Consider the following 22533-nt stretch of genomic DNA (forward strand, 5'->3'; position numbering starts at 1 on the left):
AGACTGCAGCAGAGCCTTGAGTCGCGGCAGTGAGGTTGGGAATTGCGAAGGAGGAGGAGGACTGTGGCAGGAAGCATGACTGAAGACTTGGGGAGAAATAGGGCAGAGGTGGAGAGGGCCCTGGTAGGAAGGGTTTGTTCTTTTGTGTTTGAGGTGGGAAAGATTTCAATACTCTCAGGGCCGATAGGAAGAAGGCAGGAAAGGGAAGGCGGGGGACAGTTTCTCCGGGGCAAAGGGAGGGAGGGCTGGGATTCAGAGCCCTGGGTCTGGAGAGAGGGAGGCACCTCCCACACCCTCACAGCAGGAGGGGATCTGGAAAGGCCTGTGGGCATGCAGGCCCAGCAGAGATGTGGAGGTCTGTGCCTGCTTCCCGTGGCATAGGAGAGGGGGGAGCCATGAGTGGAGTGTCCCCTCATCCCACCTCTCCCTGCTCGAGAGTCAGGACAGACCCTCAGCACGACCCACAGCCGGAGCCGGGGCCAAGGTGGGCAGCTGGTCACTGCAGGAGAGGTGGGCACCACACCCGCCGGGCCTGGGGCCTGAGGTCGCTTGTGACCCGCCTGCCTTCCCTCGCTCCACCTGCAGCCCCTGAGGCCGGGCTCTTCTCCAAGGAGAAGGGATGCACCGAGTCCCTGCCATGTGAGTCTGTGTTTTCCACCTCCCTTTTGCTTTCTTCCTTCCCACTGTCCATTCTGCTGGGTCCCCAGCCGGGACTGCAGCGGTTAGCAGTCAGGGTCTCTGTGGAGAAACCGAATCAATGCAACACAGAGGAATGCCTTTAAGGTACTGCTTATTCAAGGAGACTCGAGCAGGATTAAGGGAACCAGGGAGTTGGGACGCCAAGAGGCTGGGGCTGAAGAGGCAGGAGTTGGAAATTGTAGCCTGGGAGCCCAAGGAGCGCTGGAGCTTGGAGGAAGGAAGCCAGCGCAGAGATGGGGTCCGGAAGCAGCAAGGAGCCTGGAACATAGGGATATATGCCTGGAAATCCCTCTTGTCCTGCCCTCTGATCTCTGGTGCTTTTCACTGGCCGAGCCCGTGGTAAAGGGGCCCAGGTGGGGCCGATCCACAGGTTAGTGTCCTGGGGCGCAGAGAAGAGGAGGGCAGGGAATGAATGAGGTGGGGGTAAGGGGGGCAAACAGGAACAACTAGCAGGGCCGTTACCTACTACCTGGCTACAGTCAATAGTTGAGATCTGAGAGGAAACCCCAGAATGCTTTATTTAATGTTTCTCAAGGTCAAAATGGCCAACAGCGTATCATAAGATCAAGTGATAGCAGGTGTGATGGGGAATTTTCCATGTCAGCTTGGCTAGGCCATGGTGCCTGGTTGTTTGGTCTAACACAAGTCTAGATGCTGCTGGGAAGGTATTTTTGTGGATGCGATGAACAGATCTACAATCCATTGGCTTTAGAGAGATTGCCCTGGATAATGTGGGTGGGCCTCATCCAATCAGTTGAAGGCCTTAACAGCAAAAAGTGAGGTTTCCCCAAGAAGGAATTCTGCTTCAAGACTGTAACAGAAATCCTGTCTGAATTTCCAGACAGCTGACCTGCCCTGCAGATTTCAGACTCAAGATGACAACAACCACTTTTGCCTAAGCTGCCAGCTGTCGGCATTTTGGACTTTCTAGACCCCACAATCATATGAGCTAATTCCTTACTATAAATCTCTCTCTCTTGCTCTCTCACTCTCTGTGTATCTTATTGGTTCTCTTTCTCTAGAGAACCTTGACTGATGCAGCAGGAATGGGGGGAAACGGGCCTCTCATGCCCTTGCTGGTGAGGGTGTAAGTTTGGACAGCCCCCCATCTGGAGGACAGGGTTCTATCAGTCTCTACCAAATACTGGGTTTTGCAGCGCTCCATTTTCAGCATTTCTCTACAGCAGGACTTGGGAAGAGCAAGTCATGGTCAATTCAACTGTCCACTGGTAGCCACCTGCCTAACAATCTGAGGTTGAATGCCAGCCAGCAAGGACACACTGACCGCTGGGTCTGGAAGCCCTTCGAGGCGGCCGCCTCTCCGCAGATGAGAAACTAGAGGCTTGCAGTGGGGGTGACTCACCCCAGATTGCACACGGCTCGGACGGGGCTGGTAGCCGCATTCCTCTTGGGCATTGTTACTCTCCAGCTTTGCTTCTTGCCCTATTTCTTGCCAGACTCCTCGGTGGCTCAACCCACCACATCCAGGTTCTAGGACAGGACTTTCATTGACGCAGAGTGCAGAGAAAGGAGCCTGAAGAAAACCCACAGAACATGGAGCAAGGGCTGGCCCAGGTTGGGGTGACCCTGCCAGGGGCTGCCTGGCACCCTTTGCAGCTTGTCTGGTTTGAAGAGGCTCCGATGAGGCCCAGGTTCCTGGCCTCCCTCCCGGAGCCCTGCTTACCTTGGCAAACGGAACCAAGCAGGGGCCTGCTCCTGCCAACTCCAGTCGCAGGGGACTGGTGTGTGCACCCCCATATATTCAGTGCTTGCTCCTGCAGGACTGGCCCCAGGGGGGGCTGCACACCCCGTACTGCTCCCCCTCTCACCGCCCTGTAGGTGAGCCGCACTCTCTGAGGTTCCCGGGGGCCAGTCTGATAAACCCATCTGGGTTAGCAGTTATGTGCAGAGGAAGAAGGCTGAGACCTGGATCCCAGGGCGCGCTAACTAGCTGTCTGACCTCGGGCAAGTCGCATCATTTTACCGGTGAGCCACATCCAGAAAGTGTCACAGAATTGCTAAAATGAGCCGATGAGCTAAGGGAGGGGAAGGCGCTTCGTCCACTCTGAGGCACTGGAGAAACGAGCTTTTGTTGTAGACACGTTACCTCCCCCGAGGGATTTCGCAGGTGCACAAAGGCCTCTTGAGAAAAGTCAAGTCTTATCTGGGTGTTTCTCAAAGAGCTGACCCTGGACATCTGTTTAATGAGCTGAGCTCCCGAGTGATCCTGATGTACACGGAACCCTGAGAACCTGGCCAGAGAAGTGACTGTACTGTTGGCTTGGGAGGTACTGACAGTGAGGGGGTGGGGAGGGATGGGGGGGTCGCTTGGAATGAGGGGGAGTGTGGGCTTTGCCCGAGTGTGGTGTCCGCCCGAAGTCTCAGGGAATCTTCTCATCCCCATGCCCTAAGACCAGGCAGGGTAGTGTGTGGTGACAGGGTCCAGAAGCCCCCGTATGGCCGGGGACAGGCAGGCTGGGAGGTGCTCGTCACTCCCAAGGAAGATTAGAAAAGCACTCTTTGAAAAACAGCCTTATTTTTGACTATTTGAAAGTGAGTAGAAAAAGTATATGACCTGGGGACCCCACCCCAGAAAATAAGGCACATAGGGGGTGGGAGGTGCATTCTCCAAGCAACCCCCTCCTCCACCCAGAGCAGGCCTGAGGGCTGGGAGTGGGCAGCAGGGAAGGGAGGAAAGCACCCCCCCCACACTCCGGAGGAACCTCCCTCCCTGGCCGCCCAGCATAGCTAAAGCTGGTCCTCGGAAACGGGTTCAGAAAGAGGCATACCTACCTGAAAAGGATGTTTCCCCACCATCTCTAACTTGACATGGCCAAGCAAGCTTGGCTCCCACCACAACCCCCTGGGCAACGGCAGCCTGTTCTGGGGAGCAGAGTAAGGGGGGGGGGTCCTGAAAGCCTGTTTCCCTCTCCAAGGCTGATGAGGGAGAAGCTGACTCCCCCGTCTCCTCCTTCCTAAGGAGACCCCTGTGGGACCCTTGGGGCTTTCCCCAACTTGGAGCGCTCCTGGCCCCGCTCCAGGCCCCGCCCGCCCTGTGCTCAGCTTCCCCCACCGCGCCGAATGCCTGCCACCCTTTAGCTTCACCCAGGGCCCACCTGCTCCAGGAGACTTCCCCCCATAAATTCAGCCTGCACGTCCCCTCTTCGCGGAAGCCCTCCAGCACCCAGCTCGACGCTTTGTATTACAGCCTTTTTATACCAGAAGGTACTCTTGATGCGAAGAGGCTTGGTTTAGCTGTCTCAGGTGTACAGGTGAGGAAATGCCTGCGCTTTTCACTAATACTAACGATATTAATAATGGCGAATACAGTGAGCACTATGTGCTGGGCCCTTCACACGTGTGAACCTCCATCAGTCTCACTATTAAGCTCATTCTATAGCTGAGAGAGCTGAGGCACAGTGAGGGCAAGTAACTTGACCCAAGACTGCACAGGAAATAAGCAGCAAGGCCAGGGTTTGAACCCTGGAAGTCTGGTTCTGGAGTTTATGCCCTTACTTCTTGCCTTCATCTAGCTTGTGCTGGTTACTGTCTGACTTGCTCATCTCTGTATGTGTCTTTCTCTTAAGTGCAGTCTTGTCTCATCCTTCCCTGATATGCACCCCCCACCCCAGACCGCCCCCTGGACCCACAATGGCCAAGCACCCAGCAGGTGCTTTAGAAGGTGTCCCTAGCCGGATCACCGGGAGAGCAACGGAACACTTCTCCTGACACCAGGTGGCAGCATCGGCCAAGAGTTCTCTCAGAACTCGGTGTCGCGGGCTGGCAGTCAAATAAAAATTTAAACTTTTATTTCTGGTACAAATGATAAATACTTTGCATTAAAAATCTGGAATTCAAGTTTTCCTCATACTTCACGCTCCCTCCCTGCCCCAGAACCTACAAAAATATTTCCATTTAGAGGGGGAAGGCTGGTGCCTGCTGTCCCAACAGAGTCTGGGGGTGGGGGGAGGCACGTGTCTCAGGGCTGGGAGGTCCTCACCTGCCCCAGCGTTGGAGGCCAGCGATGACAAGAACGTGCTGTGATCTGGTGTAGGGCTATGGCGAGGGTCCCCGACAGCCCCCTCTCTGGGGCAGGGATCCCCTCCTTGTTGGGCATTCAATGGTGCAGAGGGCCCAGCTCCTTCGAGATGGACGAGTCAGGGGGTGGGGGGATGTATGTGTGGGGAGGTCGGTGTCACAGGCATTGACAGACACCTTCTAGGGTCTAAACCTTCAAAGAGTTAAATAGAATCATGAGCCATCACATTTTGGTTGCTTGAAAGAGAACACTTCAGGGGAGGTTAAGGGGAAGGGGACAAATCTGGAGAGCCCCCTTCTCTCGGTCCCCAAGGGAGGCATAGGGTGGGAGCGGGGGCTGCCTTCATGAGTTAACCCCTGCCATGCCACACCCCTTTTCACAGTCTTGCATGATGGGGCCAGAGGCTCCTGGGATCAAGGGAGAAGGGAAATAAGGCCTCAGTTGGGGGGGGGGTTGCCTCCCCCTCCCCCGGTGGCTGGGCGAAGAGCGGCGGACCCAGAGCAGCTCCCGCAGGGACCACCGCCTGCAGGCCTGCCCCGCTAGGGCTCCTCGTCCCAGAGACACAGCTGCCTCTGGGGTACATAGAAGTCGAAACTGTAGCTCTTCTGGCAGCTGCGGATGCCGCACTTGTAGGGCGCCGGCCGGTCGCGGCTGTGGCAGTATTTGAGCAGGCAGGGGTACCAGGCCAGGCTCAGGCTGTAGCGGCAGACGCAGGGCCTCCCGCCGTCCCCCAGCTGCCCACAGCGCGGCAGCAGCTGCTGCTCCGAGGCCTCGGGCAGAGCCTCAAACACTGAGCTGTCCACCCCTGGGGGAGAGAGGCAGGGGTCAGCCTCGGGGAAAGAGAGGGAGCCCGCCCACCCCTGCCCCTGCCCCACGTGGCCCTTCGGGCCTCCCGGCACCCCTGGGAGCTAAGTGTTATGGTTCCTGTTCCATAGGTGAGAAACCCGGCCCAGAGGGGTTTAATGATCTCCCTGAGGTCACAGAGTAAGAAGTGGAGTGAGGATGGAACCCAGGGCGGTCTGACGCCAAGGCCTCCACGTGGCCACCTGCGCCCTATGCCTGGAAATGTCGCTGTACTAGAATGTGGCGGAATGAGGAGAAAATCAAGGAGAGCTGCTTCAAGAAGGTGGTGGCGTCTAAGGAGGGCCAGCGCGGATGTGCTGGGACGTCAGCGTGGCCAGGGCACGTGCGGGGGTGCTGGAGGGAGATGGCAGTGACCTGGCCCCTGGCTCGGCTCAGTGGCCATGGGAGGGACCGGCCTCGGGGGGGGGGGGGGTGCAGTATCAGACTTGCACTTGCACTGCAGTGTGGGGCACAGCTCACCGGGGAGGGCTGTGTGTGGAGGGCATGGCCACAGCTCTGTCGGGCGTTTCGAAATCCAGGGGTGCCCTGGGAGGGGCAGGCACTTGTCTAGTGCTCAGCCGGCTGGGCAGAAGGACTAGGGACCTGGATCTGTAACTACGCCATCTCCCTGTGCCCCCTACACGGAGGACCCGAGGACGGTCCTGGGCGTGGTGTCAGGAGAGGCACCCACGGTAAAAGCGCAGGGGCTGCAAGGCAGGGAGCACACAGAGATGGGGGCCCTCAAGGATCGTGGGGGAGCACAAAAGAAAGGAGAGGCGCTGACTTTGGAGGGTGGCAGCAGAGGTGGGCGGGTAGGAACGGGTGTCTTTGGGCCCCATCCGACGACAGTCCACCTGTGTCCTCACTAAGGGAAGGAGTGAGGTAGGTGCTGCCTGGGTGTCTCCCTCCACGGGGCCTAGCAAGTCACAGTTCTGTGCATCCCTACCTGGAAAGGCTGACTCCTCTCACTCAAGAGCCACATAGGCACCCCTTCCTCCAGGAAGCCCGCCCTGACCAATCCCATCCCGGTTTAGGGGTCCCTCCTCTGAACTCCTGTATCTCGTGACTCTCTATGGCGGGTGACGCGACACCACCATGGGCAGCGCCCTGCTGACCTTGTTCCAGCCAGAACCGGACGTCCTCCTGGCGGGCGTAGATGCTATCCGCGGCCTCAGCACACACGTTGTGGATGTGGGGGCTCAGCAGGCCCCCCTGGCTGAAGTTGACGGCGATGTCCATGTGCAGGTGCTCCAGGCCCCGCACCTCCTCGGCCTGCCGCACCGCCCGTGGATTCTTCTGTATGGAGAAGAGGAGCCACTCCCACCTGGCCTCCGAATGCTCTCTCTGCCTACCCCTCGCCTGATGCCTGAGTGTCAGACAAGCTGCGGCTGGTCGCCTTTAGAACCCTGGGGCAGGCTGGCTGTCAACGGGAATCCTAGCATCCCCTCCAACTGGTGGAAAAACCAATGCTCGGGGCACAGCCAAGCCTTCCCAGCCAGCCGCTGGCTGACGTCTGGGGCTGATGGGGAATTCTGGCAGTGGCTGGGGGGTGGCGGTGGTGGGCAGCCAGGCAAGCTGTCCCAGGCCAATGACCTCTGGGGTCCTAGACTTTCCAACATGCAGGGAGCAGGGTCTCTGGGAAGCGCCTAGAGCAGAACCCCCTGAAGAGTTTAGGGAACTTAGGTGAGGTTGGGGAGAGGCCCAGGGTCCAGGAAGGGACGGGGCGCAGGCCAACAGGCTGAAGCATTCTGAACACCGCATGTGTTAGCTCATTTAATTCTCAGAATTCATTTCTCAATGAGAAAATAGAGGCTCTGCAGGCGAGGTCACTCCTGCAATGTCACCTGGATGACGAGTGGTGGCACTGGGGCGAAGGCAGATCTGACCTCAGAGTCCAAACCCCCAGCCTCCACCATCAAGGGGCAGGAGCTAAGGTTAGGGGACTGGAGGGATCTGGCAGTTGGGGGTCTGTGCAGATTAGCGATCTGGGGTGATGGGGTTAGCTTTGGCCTGGGGCAAAATCAGGGGGATGAGGACGACAGGGTGAGAGTGGGGTGCCAGGGATGAGGGCCAGGGTGGGTCAAGTGCTGGGTGGGAGACTGAGGTTGCGGTAGCGTCCAAGCTTGGGGCCAGGCTGGCTGCAGGACTGGGGGCTCCGGGCAGGAGCCGGGCCGGGGCAGGCCCGAGGCGAGCACTCACCTGTCGAAGCTTGGCCATGGCCTCACTGGGGATGATCTCATTGTGGTGCAGCCTGGTGACAAAGCAGAGCGCCTGGAACTGACTCTGCCCCTTCTCCAGTTCCCCTAGGATCAGGGCTCGGAAGATCTTCACATCCTGATGGGAAAGGGCAGGAGGATGGGGACCAGCTGGAGCGGGTGGGGCCCCACTCCCAGCCCACCCAGGGCTCAGCTCAGGCCTCAGACAGGACGCACGCCTAGACCCTGCCCTACAACGGACAGGGACATTTCCCTCCTGCTGGTCTAGGAATTTTTATCTTTCCCATTTAGACCCATAACTGAAAAGAAAGAACACAGCCCAGATGTTCCAAAACCTCCTGGAAAATTCACATAGTGAACCACTAAAAAGCTTTTCAAAACAGAGCTGTTTACAAGTACAGAACTTCAACTTAAAAGAGCGAGCACCTCTGGTCGGTGTCTGGTTCATTCACAGCTGATGTGGCCCCTCGGGGGCACCCCTGTGGCACCCGGATGAGGGTGGGTCACAGCCCCTATAAACTACCTGACCAGGGCATAATAGGGGAGGGCCTGAACTTTTTACAAGCATAGATTCCAGAGTTTCTCTCGGAGACATTCTCATTCGGGAGGTGTTGGGGGGAGGCCCAGAAACTGGTGCTCCTCAAAATGCCTCTGATCTGTGCTTCCGATCAGCCCGGCTCCCGGCCACCCCCACCTCCGAGGGAGGTGGCGCGCATAGGACAGCGTTCAGGGCAGACGCAGCACAGGCTGGCTGCAGCTGTTGCCAGATTCTGGCCTGAGGGAGCTGGGATGGCTCACCTTTCCCCTCCTCTCATCACTTCCCCTTTCCCCACGGGGTTACTAATGGCATTACCAGCCGGCCAATGGCTCCTTCCTGTTACTCACTCATTGCATGAATGGGGGAGGCTGGAGGGGAGCAGAGGGAGAAGAGAGAGGCGGCCGCAGGGAAGGATGGAGTCCCCCTCCCAAGCCAGCTGCTGGAACCCTGTGCTCTGACCCACCTGCTCTCACCCAACCCTGTGCCTTGGCTTAACTGTTCCCAGTGAGAAGTCAACAAGTCCCCATCAGAAGTGGTCTCAATCTATCAAGACCCTCCCTGCCAGGGAGGCACCCTGGCCATAATGACCATCGTCCTCCAGAACCCCTACGGCCCGGCTGTGGCACCAAGCACATGCAGCGCCGCGGAGCTATCGACGTACACGTCAATGTACGTGCCCTGATTTCGCCCACCAGGAAAGCCCGCATTCACGGAGGGCTTCCTGAGCGCCTGCTGGCTTCAAGTGCTCTGAGACAGGGGCTGAGGCCCCCCCTCGGGTTCCTGTAAGGCAGTGAGGGGGAGTTGCAGCCCATCTCTGCAATGGATTAGCCAGGGCCCAGCCACAGCTTCGAGCTTCTGTAAGCCTCACCTATAAGACGGGGACACTGCGGCATTTAGGCAGCTGGGTTGTGGTGAAAACTGAGTGAGTTAGGGTACAGGGCACAGAAGAATGCCCACCCCGACTCCGTGCTCAGTAGGCGCTCGCTGTGATTGGAGCCAGTGAGCACCGCCATCCCTGGCCTCTACGGGGACGTTTCTCTTGCTTCCTCTTACTATACATGATCTCTAGGACAAGGAGGTGTGGGCATATACGGGAAGGTTTTCCATCAATAGTGCCGAAAGGGAAACTGGGGCCCAGCTGGTGACAATGGCCCCGTGAGGGTTTGGCTGATGCCAGTCTTGCAGGGAAGATGAATCAGAGCTCGGGTTAACCCCAGCTTCCTCTCAACAGGAAATCCGTTCTTGGGCCATGAGGCTGGAATCTCCTCGCCCCGCCAGCCTGGGCCACCCGATCTTCCATCCGCTCGGGTTGGCTGAGGGGAGACTGGAGGCTGGTCCACTAGTGTATTTTCCACTTAGGGCTCACTTCCTGCCAGGGGAGACCAGATACCAGACTTCCCCTCCGAGGGCTTGGGTCCCTGGCAGGACCCCGGGGCAGGAGCCAACATCTACTTCCTGGGGATTTTCCAGCAATGTCTTTTTAAAAGAACCTTATCTGGAATAGTCACAGCCTCTTCTCCAAAACCAGAGCCACGTGCCACACTCTGGGGTCCAAGAGCTGCAGAGTGGTCTCTTTGCTCGGGGAGATCACCTGCCCACCGTTAAGAGAAAGCATTTGAACTCTTGGACCAGACCAGAGGATTAAAAAAAACACCCGTTCTGAGTCTTTCCCTCACTCTATTATATTAAACAACAATGTTGGAGACAACAGCAAAATGATAGCAAAATGGGAATCTGCCGGTGAAGAGAGGGACTGAGGATTTCTCGTTGAGATAGAAGATTTACTTGGGGAGGGCAAAGATTTATTGAAGTCTATAACTGGAAGGGACAAGTCACTGTTATTATGAGTCAAAAAGGATGCATTGTCCTGTTTAAAATCTTTACAACAATAGGAGGTAGGGAGGATGATTATTACTTAGTTGGGAATGGGTTACTTGCTCAAGGTCACGGGACTAGGAGGAAATGTGGCTGGAATTTTAACCCTGGGCAGTCTGACTTGAAAGCCTGCGCTCTCTCAACCCCCAGGCACCACTGCCTCCCAGATGTCCTTGGTGCCTGGTTCAAGAAACTGAAGCCCAGGCCCAGAGAGGCAGGGTAGTCTGCCCTTGGCCATACAGCTGGCAAGTGGTAGAGCCAGGATCAGAACTCAGCTCCCTCTTCCAGCCATGCCTGGAAGTCCTGTGTAGACCTGCCCTGGGAGTGTGGCAGCTGGCATTCAGGGTTCTGCCTGACTAACAAGAGCCAGTGTCTGACACAGATAGGAGGGCGACATGAGGCCGGGTCACCCTTCTGATCCACCTGCCTGCCTGCTTAGAACCTCTGTGGACCCTACATTCTCCAGTCTGTCTGGTCCTATTTCTCCAGAAAGACCATCTTGCACTTGCTGACCCCTGGGAGGGGGTGGGCACCCCTAGCTTCTGGACCTACTTGCCTCCATCATCCTGACCAGTGTCCCTCCTCCCTTCCACTCTCTACACCTCAGACTCACTGCCAAGCTTCCAGGGGCTCCTTTCCCTCCAGCACAGAGGAAAGGGTAGGGGGAGAGGTCTCCCTGCTTCAGCAAACATCTGGCCAGATGCTAGGCCCAGGCCAAAGGGAAGCCTGGCTCCCAAGCTTCCTCCTTGCCCGAGACTGCCCTGAGATGAGTCACCCGGATGTGGCCTAATGCCCAAGGCAGATGGCACAGCTGGAGATGTCAGGGTGCGGAGGAAGTTTTCTCAGGTCCAGGACTCAGGCTGGGACTCCCAAGATGGAAGTTTCTGTAAGGCTCCTGCTCGCATGAGCTCCCGGGAACCTCCAGCCCACCTGGAAGGTGCCACAGCCGAGCGGGCCACCTGGAAGACGCAGACCGTCCAGTACCAGGGCTGACACCTGGGCGTCAGGGTGTGGCACGTGCACCATGGGGATCGCGAGCACTTGGCGGAAGTCCTCTGTAGTTTTAAGTAAAGCTCAGGAGTAGATAGGTAGTCGGACAGCACGGTAGTTACGAGCAAAGGCTCTGGCGTCCGCACTACCTACGTTCCAATGCTGGCTTTGCTCATACTAGCCGTGAAACTGGGGAATTCACCTCCCCATACCTTAGTTCCCACATCTGTTAAATGAGTTAAACTAACAATACCTACACCTCCAGGGATTACTGTGAGGAAAAAATGAGCCAAAGGTCTCAGAACATAGTGGGCTGAATCCTTTGTTATTGCTGCAATCTCAGGCCTAGCTCCAGCTCCGATCTACTCCCGACCTGTAGAAGCAGGAGCAAAGATTGTTCTCCTCCAGATGCACCTTAGGCCCAGAGAGGTCAGGGCGCTCCTCTGGGGCTTACAGGGAATCAGCAAATCTGTGGGAGAGCTTTGGTTAGCATTTCCTGGGGCACGGCCCTCACAGGCACCAGGCTGGGTGGGAAAATGGCCAAGACCAAGGCAGAGGCCCCTGTCTTCAAGGGGCTCATGGGGAGACTGACCTCCTACAACAGAATCAGTACACCGCATAAGGCCTGGGGTTGAGGTTTATGACAAGTTCTATGGAGCAAAGGATGGATGAAGGATAAGACTGGGAGGCAGGGTGGGAGGGAAGACTTCTCCAGAGCAAGGGACATTTCAGTGGTCCTTAACAGTCAAAGGATGTGTGTGTGTGGGGGGGGGGTTCTAGCAAAGAGAGAGAGAGAGGAATTTACAGAAGACGGAAATGTGAGGCTCTCATAACACCCCCACCCAATCCCTCCACGTTGTCACTGATCTGCCTAATGCCCTTCGGAAGCTCCTTTTGCCCTTGCCCTAAAGTGTACCCTCCCGGGGCTGGCATCCGCCCCCACCGACAGCTCCTCTCACACTCCCTGAGCATTGAACTAAAGAGCCTCCAGTTCCCAGAATGAGCTCGATGAGGCCTTGTGCCTGTCCCCGAGCTGACTCCTCTGCTGGGGATGCTCGGCCCCCTTCTGCCTGCCATCTCTCAGGGCCCAGTTCAAATGCATCCCCTCCTCTGGCCTGTCCTCCCAACACTGCCCCCACCAACCCGCCAGCAGACTCAGCCGGCCCCAACTCCTAACCTCTACAGCACGAATCCCACTGAGTCTGCAACCATCTCTTGCCTTACCTTCCAGACTCAGCTCCTTGGGGCTGGGAAAATAACTTATTTGCAGTGACTCCCCGCCCCCTAGAACACAGCAGGTGCTCCGTAAGTGCCTGGTAATGAATAAACGAAGGAAGGAGCCCACAAACAAGAGCGTGGAAGCATCCTGAGCCGACCACTGGGGACAGGGTGGGGCGAGGGAGGGCAGAGTGGTCAAAGGAAGAGGCGGGTACGAGGGGCAGGGCAGCGGGTCTGACAGTCCAGCAAGGAGTCTGACCTTTAGCTAGCAGATCACCGGCAGTCCCTGGTGGGTTCGGAGCTGGCTCCAACTTGACTCGTGCTGGTCCAGTGTGCACCTGATTTAATGCCTTCCCAGAGGACCCCATCCCCATGTGGCATCTTCTGCCCCAGCAACAAGTCATCCAGGCCCCGCAGAAGATCTGCCCCTGGTTCAAGGGCAGAGGCAGTAACCTCAGGGTCTGGCACAAAGCCCGAGCGCAACACTTAGCAGCTGAGTGAACGCCCGCCTGCATGCATATGCTCTGGGGCCTCGATCGGCCGGCTCCCTTGCCTCCCACAAGAAGACGGGTAGTCCTACAGGCCGGTAGTCCCACCGTTGCTATTTTGGCTTTTAGCAGGTTCAGGGGATCATTGAGTTCGTGACCCAGTGAGGTTCCAGCTGGGGACGGGACCTTCACAAGTCATGCAGCTGCGGAGCCAGGACCAGCAGCCCGGACCTCCTGACTCACAGTCCAGTGATCCCTATGCTCTTCGGAGCTGCCCCCATCAGCCCCTGTCCACACATTGTTCTTCTCTGTTCACTCCCTGCCAGGCAGCACTTCTGAGATCCACCGCGAGAAGGCTGCGCAGGCCCAGCTGTGCTGGGGCTCCGGGCGAACACCTAGGAAGACAGCAGACAGCTGCCTGGGAATAGCAGGGCCCCAGCCCTCTGCACTGGACCGGCAGACACCCTGCGCCGGGCCCAGGTGCCGCCCTCCGGGGGAGAGGCCCCAGGGGAAGCTTAATGCTGGGAGGGGAAGCAACGCTGCACACAGAGCCCCTGGGAGCTCAGTGGGGATGACTGTGGGGCCGTCACACTGCCCTCCGCTGCCGACTTCCAGCCTCAGAGAAGATGCGGGAGAGGGAAACGAACTTCCCTTGCTTTGACCTGCTGTTGGGGGTTTTATGTTACAGCCCAGCGGAATCCGAACTGATACATGCAGATGCCCACCTGCTTTCCCCCATTCACAGGCCACATGCCTGTAATCTTCCTCGCGTACTTGCTGCTTCTCGAACAATCTCTTTCACACACAGCTGCTCCCGTCTCTCCCCGGCCCCTGGTTGCTCACAGGAGCACACTGCCACCCTCAGTGTCCCCCACGGAGCCTCCAACTCACCCCCTTCTCTGAGCCAGTGCGACATCTCGCACATGGCCTCACGCACTCCCTCATACATCCTCTCACCCACGTCGAACAAGGTCCTCACACTGCTGTCTCACTCAGCGCCCTCCTCCAGAGAGCCCGCCTGCTCTCTCAGCCCAGCCCTCCACCATGGGGAGCTGAAAACGAAGGGGGCCAGGGTGGAGAGCCACCCCGTCACTCCCGCTGCCCTCCCGGACACCCAGGCTGGGGGCCTCCTCTCCAGGGTTCTCACCCTGTCCCCCCCACTGCTGCTTGCCCTCGGGAGCGTGCTCTACCATCTTTGTCTCCTTTCCATCACAGCACAGCGCATGCTTCTGCGGCCCAGGCTGAGCCAACCCAAACATTTATCCCTCTACTCCTGGCTGCGGCTGCTTTGTGGCTCAAGAGGGGCCGGTTTCGTGGGGCCGCGGAGGTGAGGAAGGCGGCCAGGAGCCAGCACCTTCCTAACCCCATGCTGGCTGCCCGGTGGCAGACTCGGGAGCACCTTGGCGACCCCGCCCAGTCTCCCTGAGCAGGAGCAGGGGTGAATGGCGTCAACCCAAAGCCAGGCCAGGCCCGTTCCCAGACTTAGGCTGCCCCCATTACGGGAGGCCGGTAGACCCTCAGGGCTGGTTCTGGGACAAAAGCTTCTTGTTAAGGGGATCAGCACAGCCACCAGCCATGAGCAGTGGCCCCCTGCCCTCTCCCAGCCCCCTGAGCCCCCGGTTCTCCGTCAGCCAAATCCCAAAGGTCACTACTGTTCCAACTGCCCCAGGGAACAATGTGAGGCTTTATGCGGATCAACTGCGCCCCACTGTCCTGCTGACTCAGGGCTCTGAAGATGGGGCTCCGACTTCTCTCTCACCCAGATTCCCAGCCCCAACGCCTCCCTTGCTCCCGGCCCTTTATCAGAATGCACAAGTGGCAGCCGCTTCAACACTTGCCAGCCTAAGGGATGGGAGCTCCTAATGCTGCTGTCTGGCCCTAGAGCAGAAATGAAGGTGCTGGAACAATGCGCTTCGAGCCAGGAAGGACAGCTGGGCCAGGGGGACCTGCCTGGGCCCTGGCTGGCATGGCTACTTGCCTCCTCACGTGCTCCGCTGGCCTCCGCTTTGCAACAGCCTCTTAGAATTCCCTTCTCACCCGCCTGTGAGCACCATACTGTTGTCTCTGCCCCGCCTGTGCCACGTCTGAGCCTGGGGCTCCGAGAGGGTGAGTGGCTTGTCACGTCGCATGACTGGTGAAGGGCTGACAAATGTCCACAGCGGCGCTCAGGAGTCTGTGAGATCTCTTGCAAGCGGTCCCTGCTCCCCGGCCTCTCCAGGGGAAGAGTCTCAGGCACAAAGGTGCCAAGGGGTCAGTAGTCACCATATCCACTGGGGGGTTATGGGCTCGGGGGGGGGCGGGGAGGGATCCAGCCCAAGTCTGGACGGAGGAGGGTTTGTTCCTCTGCATTAAGATTTTCTGTCAAGCTCTTTCCCTTTCCCTCTCCCCTCCTCTATTCGGGTTTCTTCATCCTTCTGGAAGGAGCCTACTTATGGTACGGCACGCACAATCGATCGCGATACAGTGGAAGGATCCCTGGGTCCTAATCCTGGATCGTTAGCTACTTGATCTTGTCAAAGTCATTTTGTAGCTCTGAGCCTCAGTTTGCAGATCTGCAAAATGGGGGCAACACCTGTCCCACGATGTAGTAGGGAGAATCAGATGAGGCTGTGTGTCAAAGCAACCGCCCGCAAGTGACTGGAGCGACCACTCAGTGTGTGAGATCCGGGGACGTGCATTTCCCATCTCGAGGCTGCACCTGTCTTCCTGGAAACAGAAGTCTGTCCCGAGTTCTTCTACAACCACTACCACCACCGCTTCTCTGTAGCTGGGCAGCCTGGTGGGGAAGAGCCCCACGCTACCTCTCCCCATGTTATTTCTAGCTGGCCACTCCTCCTGTGGTCCAAGAGGCAATCTTCACTGCCTAATCCACAATCTTCTGCCAGGACTCCCCCTGGACATTGGCATTCAAGGGTGGCAGATGCTTGCCAAACTCCAGGGAGCACGTCTGAACCTTCGGGCAGGCCCGCTGATCCCTGACCCACGGAGGAATTCATCAGACATGGCAGAGGGATTGCTGTTAGATCTGACGGCCCCCACGGACACGAGCCAGGCCATTCCAGCTGGGGACGTCTCACAAACTCCTATGAGGAAGCGCTCTGGTCTCCAGAAATGTCTGGGCCTCTCCTGGAAGCGTTTCTGCTGCCCTCTGTTCCCCAAGAAGATAACCCATCCATCACACGCCCGTGTTCCAAGCTGCTGCGTTTCAGGGAACTCGCATAGACGGGAGAGGGGGAGACTGGTGTCTAAAAGCTTCTCCTGTCTGACCTCTGTGGGATGTGACAATCCCATTATAATAAACAGCCTCTGGCCCTGGCGTAGTCATTTGCACATTCCATATCTTCCAGACTACTTCTGACGGCATGCAGCTTCCCACGCTGCTCCCCCACCCCAACCAGGAGCCCCCAAGGCAGGGGCTCTGGCGCTCTCTGGACTGTTTCTTCCTCTGACTCCCACTCACCCACTGGTGCTCAGGCCAGGGCGTTGAGGGCTCATGTTTCCACACCTCCTGGGTCCTTCAGAGTGACCTTGGGCTGACCCACACCACCATATGTCTCCCCTTATCTTGGCTCCAGCCCACAGCCCCTCAGGATCCCTCCCGCTGCACTTTGGAGTCTGTGGTTCCTTCCTCCCCCACCCCCTTGTCCCCACCACCCCGAAACAGTTGCGCGTGACTTTCTCCTATCTTTCAGCCCCACCCTACCCATCCGGTCAGCACCAAACCACACTGCCTAGAACATGACTCATCCCCTCCCCCAGCTTTTGGACATTCAGACTGGGGGACAAAGGGGAAAGAGAACTTGGACAGGGACACCAGCTTGGGGGAGGGGGACCAAGAGGGCTGAAAGACAAAAAGCCAGGTTAGAGCCTGGGGGTGGCGATGTGCCCGGTGTTAGAAATGCCCAGTGAGTATGCACATACGGGTATAATTACATACACAGGATTCAGATTATAAAAGAGCGTATTGCCTATTGGGTGTGTACCGTGAATTACAGTTTGTGTACGGAGGGCATGTGGAATTAGGCCTAACGCCTATCCGCCGCTTCAAACACATTAGGGTTATTGTGGGTCGAATGACAGGTTGCAAAGAGGTGAGTGAATGTGGGCTCTACCTTCATTTAACAGCCTAACCTGGGCCCTCCTCCAAGTTCCCTCCCCTTCCCTGGGGCAGCCACGCCAGTGGTTCCCAAACTCGCTGTCCACTGGAATCGCTGGGGCCTCTTTAAAAATACTGTTGCCCTCAGAGATCAGATTTCATTGCTATGGAGGGCAGCCCAGACATCGGAAGTTTCCAGAGCAGCCCAGGTGATTCTAATGGGCCTCAAAGTTTGGGAGCCACTGAGCGATGGCACTTCTTTTTAAAGCCTCAGCTCGGTCTGCCTGATGGTCAGCAGCCTTTGGGCAGGGTGTGCAGTGACACAGGATGGCCATTTGATAGCTCCGAGCTACTTGCGGAGCTCATAATCCTTGCCTGCGCTCTGGGCTCTGTGTCCTACAGTGAGCGGATTACTCTCACGGCTCTTACTGCTTCACTGCCTACGGGTCCGGTCCAACGTGGCAGTGGCGGGGGAGAGATGGTGCTAGGACCCTCCCTCTTGGAGGAGACAAACAGATGGGGGATGGGTGCTAGGATGGGCCAGACCCAGGGCTGTGATGCCTCCAGCCCAGGAACACTCCCCGCAGCCTTGCATATTTTGGCAGGACAAGAATGATGGCTCCGGGCTCGGAGGGGCTGGCCACCAATTGTGGAGTGTGACAGTTAATTTTATGTGTCAACTTGGCTGGGTGAAGGGATGTCCAGAGAGCTGCTAAAGCATTACTGCTGGGTGTATCTGTGAAGGTGTTTCCAGAAAAGATGAACATTTCAATTGGCAGAATGAGTAAAAAAGATGGCCCTCACCGGTGTGCATGGCATCACCCAGTCTGCGAGGGTGTGGGTAGAACAGAAAGCAGAGGAAAGGCGAATGCACTGTCTGCCTGAGCTGGGACGTCCACACTCTGCCCTCAGACACAGGCACACCTGGCTCTCAGGCCTTCTGACTCAGGCTGGAACCACCGCCAGCCTTCCTGGGCCTTCAGCTTGCAAATGGCAGCTCCTAGGACTTCTGAGCCTCCAGAATCATGTGAGCCAATCTCTTGCAATCAATTTCTTTCTCTATCTCTTGCTCTGTGTCCTATTGTTTCTGCTTCTCTCTGTTCCAATGCACGGCGCTTCAAGGAGAAGGTTCCGGTGAGGGGCTTAAGGCACCTCCAGGTTCAGCGCAGACTGTGTGTGACTCTGGGTCCATTCTTCAACCTCTCTGAGTCCAAGCTCAGCAGGGAGGACCCACGATGAAATGTGATGTGGACAATGATTATGAAAGTCAGCAGCCTTCTATTTCTTAAGCACTTAGCACAGCAGCCAATGCCTAGTGAGTATTTCAGACATATTACCTATGAGTTCTCTTGACAGACACGGGGTTGGTACCATCATTGCCCCCATTTTACAGATGAAGAAAGGAAGGCCTGCAGAGATCAAGTACCTTGCCCAGGTTAAACCAGGTCTGTGTACTTCAGCCTGGACTGTCTCCCAAAGGTGAGAAAAGGGCAACCATCACTATTCCTAAGTGGACTAGAGACTTTTCCCAAAGCTCCCCAAATGTGTTTGGTATATAAAAGAAATACAACGCCCAAGACTTTTTCCCCACAGGAAAGATCGTTCCTTCCAGATTGAACCTTCAGTGAATCTGCCGAAGACCGAAGACCGTGGGGCATGAGGCGGCCTTGGGAGCTAAGTGGGCCACAGGAGAGGTGAGCCACCCCAGAAGGATCTGCGTATAAAAGCTGCTGTCAGTGCAGACAGTGGCCAGGGGCAGGGGTGAAGGCTGTTCTGCTCAGCCCCAGGCTAGCTGAGCAACTGGAGCCAGAGAGACTCGGGAGGGTGGCTTCCCTTTCTGCACCTTCCACCCCCGATTCCTGCCCTTGCTGGTGAAATTGGAGATGCCAGGGAGGATGTGAAATGCCAGCTTCTGGGTCAGAGGCTAACCCGAAAAGCAGACTTTGGAAACCTGGGTGCAGGTTTGAACCACTGCGGAGATTAAAACGGGCCTCTGGCAATCAGCTCCAAAGGGATCGTCTAACTGGGCTGTCTGCCCCCCAACTATACTCTCAGCTCCAGGCCCTAGTCCTCCACCCCACGGGGCTCTCCCCTCTCCTTGCCTGCAAGGTAGAGCAATAAAATCGTTCATGCTGCAGCTAGGGGTTATAAAAGCTCAGCCCTACCTGCTGTGCCCTAGCCACAGCCTAGGAGAGGTCCCAGAATAGGGAAGTCTGCCACAGAACAATGGGCAATGGGCAGGAAAGTAGGAGACTCTTGGCTCACTCTCAAAGACAAAGGGTTTCAATGGAGGGTTAGAGGGGATTAGACCAATGTGTCCTGAGGGGTCCAGCCACTATTGGGATTTCCCAGGAAAAGAACACAAGAGAAAAAATTCCCCTGGAGTATGGGTGTGGGGAGGCAGGAGGTGTTCTGGCCCTGTCAGCTTCCCTCTCTCCATACTCACTGCCCTTCCAGGCCCCTACCTGAATGGGAGAACCTAGCTTGGCCCTGCCCAGTAAGGAAGGGCTATAAAGTCTTCCCACCTGTGACCACCCCCCACACTCCCACGGTCCACTTATGTCCCATGTTGGTGATAACTCAGTAGTTTGGCGACAGATCAGCAGTCAAACCCTACCTCCACCGTCCACTGGATGCCCCCGCCCCATCCCCTGCCCTGGCGCATGCTATCTAGGGCAGTTTTGCTGTGTCCCTAGCTGACCCCCCAAATTCTGCTCCCTCTCCTCTCAAGCTCCCACTCTTTAAGAGGGAGGAGGGAGAGGTGGCTTGGGGAAGGCTCTATAACCCTGAGCCTCTCCAGCTGTCCGGTTATCTAGCTGTCCCCACCTCTCCAGTCCCCCAGAGACAGGGCCTCTTTTTTAGTAGAAAGGGGGCTGGTGTGTGTGTGTGTGTGTGTGTGTGTGTGTGTGTGTGTGTAGATAAGGAGATTCCCTTTGAGTACCTACACCTCACCCACCCTCTTTCCTTCCAGAATTCCTGCTGCTGGGTCACCGTTAGTCCCTTGCTACCCTTTCAGGCCCATTTGCTGATACCCCCCCCCCCCCAGTTTGTCCACTGCCCCCTGCCCCAACCCCAACAACCTTGGGGACCAGGTTCACCTTCCAGTCCCTCCACAAGGTTCCTTCTGGTTCCTTACACACACACTGAGTGGAGGCTGGTTTCTGTCCCCCTTCCTGCAATCTGGGCCACAACATGGAGGTTGGCCAGCTGTCCTGCCAGGCAGGGTAACGAGTGGCAGCTCTCCCAGAGAGTGGGGACCTCACATGGGGCCTCTCCCCAGGTGCTCCTTCTGCAAGCTTTCCAGCCTTCCAGACCAAATAGGAGAGGTAGCTTCTCCTCGGCTCGGGAGGGACAGAGGACAATCTGCTGTTATCCCACGCCCCACCCCCCTCCATGTCTCCAGTCTAGGAAAGTGAAACAGGAGAGCTGGTTTCTAGTCTCCAAAATGTCAGGGCTGGGATTGCCTGGAGCCACCTCACTGACCTGTACAGAGGTGAAAAAGGAGGTCCAGAGAAGGAAAGGGACTTGCCCAAGATCACAGGGCAAGAACCAGGGATCTCTGATTGCTAGCCCCGCACTTTCTCCTCTGGAGCACTGGGAAATTAGCCCAAGAAGGGAGTCAACATTTTTGGAGAGTCAGCACCTGGAGGGCCCTGGGAGAGCAGGAAGAGAAGTGGGCAAAGGGCTGGTCCGGGAGTGAGAAGGGGCCTGGGAACCCAGAGCAAAGTGGTGTAAGGCTGGAGCGGGCGGCGGCGGAATTCCCGGGACAGAATGAAGGGACCAGGCACTGGGGAGCGCGCACAGAGGTGTAGAGAAGAGCCCGACGACGTGACCCTGGCTAAGTCGCCTGCTTCTCCCCGGCCCTCCTTCCTCCTGCAGGCCTCAGTGCGACCGGGACCCGGGGGCGCTCGGCCTCCCAGGTCCCCAAGTCCCGCTGGGCAAGCGAAGGTGCCTCACCTTCTTGAAGTCGGCGGTGAAGGAGACGAGGGTGCCATCGGGCTTGCGCAGCTCGAGGCTGATGCTGTCGGCGTCGCTGTCCGCCTGCAGGCTCTCCTCGGTGACCTGGCCGTCGGGCAGCCGCACGCGGACCCGCAGCTCGGCCGGCGCGCCCGGCCCCGCGCCCACACCGCGCGGCGCCCCGAGCAGCGGCACGAGCAGCGGCAGCAGCAGTAGCGCGGGGGACGCCGTGGGGACCCCGCGGCGGCCCGGCGGGCGCATCCCCGGGGTCCCGGCCCGCCGCGAGTGCGCGGCGACGGGCGCTGCCAAACTTCGCGCGAAGTTATCGGCTAGTTCGGGGCGCGCGGCAGCGGCTCCTCGGGGCGGGGGGGGCCTCGGGCGCGGGGGGCCCGCGACGTGGCGCGGACGCACGTGGGCTGCGCTCCGCCGCGCGCCCCCCGGCGGCTCGAAGGCGGACGCGGCGCTCCCGGGGCCCCCCGCTCACCCACCCGCCCAGCGCCGCGACTGCCGCGGCCCCCGACTACGGAGCTGCGAGACTCTGTTTTGCACTTTTCATTCAATCCCACCCCCCGTCACTTCCTTCGGAAAACAGAAACCACCAGGACCTGCCTTAAAGAGACCGCGCACCTCTCGGCCCTTAAAGGGCTCGCGGCGGCTCCCCGCACTCCGGCGGTGGCCCGGGGGAGGGGGCGGGGACCGGGGACCGCCGCACAGCGGCTTTGTGGGAAAAGGGCTTTCTCAATCTCCCTCCCTCCCTGCCGCGCCCCGTGCGACCTGGCTGTGTCAGGAGTTGGCTGTCCCGGCAAATCCCTTCCTCCCAGCGCGGGCGGGACGGGTGACTCTCCCCCCCCCCCTTTTGGCTTGTTCTTGTGCCACGTGGACGAAATAATCGGGCTTGGTGCTTTAGGGGTTTTGTTTGGTCTTTTAGTTTCTCTGACACAGCGAATTTCTAGACAGTTTCTGCAAAATCAGACCTCACCTCTCCTTTAGCCTTCTGACTGCCCTGGGTCTGGAGAGATGAGCTGAGGTTCTCGCCCCGCTTTGCCCGTCGTCCCTCCAGTGAGATAGTTTGTAAGTCAGGCCTCCTCTCTGAACGGGGCCCTCGACTTGCCCACATTTTGTGAGCCCCAGGGAAGCTTTTCTTTTTAGTCCGATCTCCCTCACTTGAGGGATTCATGGCCTGTCCTCAGTCCTGCCCACCTCCCAAGACCCCCATGCTCTCTCCCAGCAAATCCAGGGAAATTCAGGAGAATGACTAGGGACTTAGGACACTGGCATTTGACCCACAGTCCCAAGAACATATGACTGCCCTGCCTTGCACCCCAACAGTGACCTGGGTAATGGCAGAGGGATATGGATTCCTGCTTCCTCTGAGGAGCTGTGTGCTTTGGGAACGTTTAAAAAATTCTTTGGGACCAAGCGTTCCCCTGTGTGTACTGGGAGTTGCTGAGACCTACGATGTCCTGCCAATTCCCTGGAAGAGAAAGCCCCTGGGAGATCCTCAGAACCTATTGTTCCCTGATGTCCCTTTCACTTCCGTTTTAGTCTAGGTCCCCCTGTTCCGAGATCTTGAT

The 22533-nt window shown here is 57.7% G+C and overlaps 1 protein-coding gene across 1 annotated transcript; it reads right to left on the reverse strand.

The window, feature by feature from the left end:
• Nucleotides 1-4493: 4493 nt before the first annotated feature.
• OAF (out at first homolog) lies at nt 4494-21750 on the reverse strand. Its single transcript, XM_045797983.2, has 4 exons — nt 20960-21750; nt 7781-7915; nt 6697-6877; nt 4494-5543 (listed from the first exon to the last, which is right to left on the reverse strand). Exons 1-4 carry the CDS (start codon nt 21218-21220, stop codon nt 5278-5280), a joined length of 843 nt encoding a protein of 280 aa, XP_045653939.1. The 5' UTR covers nt 21221-21750; the 3' UTR covers nt 4494-5277.
• Between the last annotated feature and the right edge of the window lie 783 nt (nt 21751-22533).

Source organism: Ursus americanus, chromosome 16 (assembly GCF_024610735.1).
Source record: "Ursus americanus isolate L20-20 chromosome 16, mUrsAme1.1.p, whole genome shotgun sequence".
Classification (NCBI taxonomy): Eukaryota; Metazoa; Chordata; class Mammalia; order Carnivora; family Ursidae; genus Ursus; species Ursus americanus.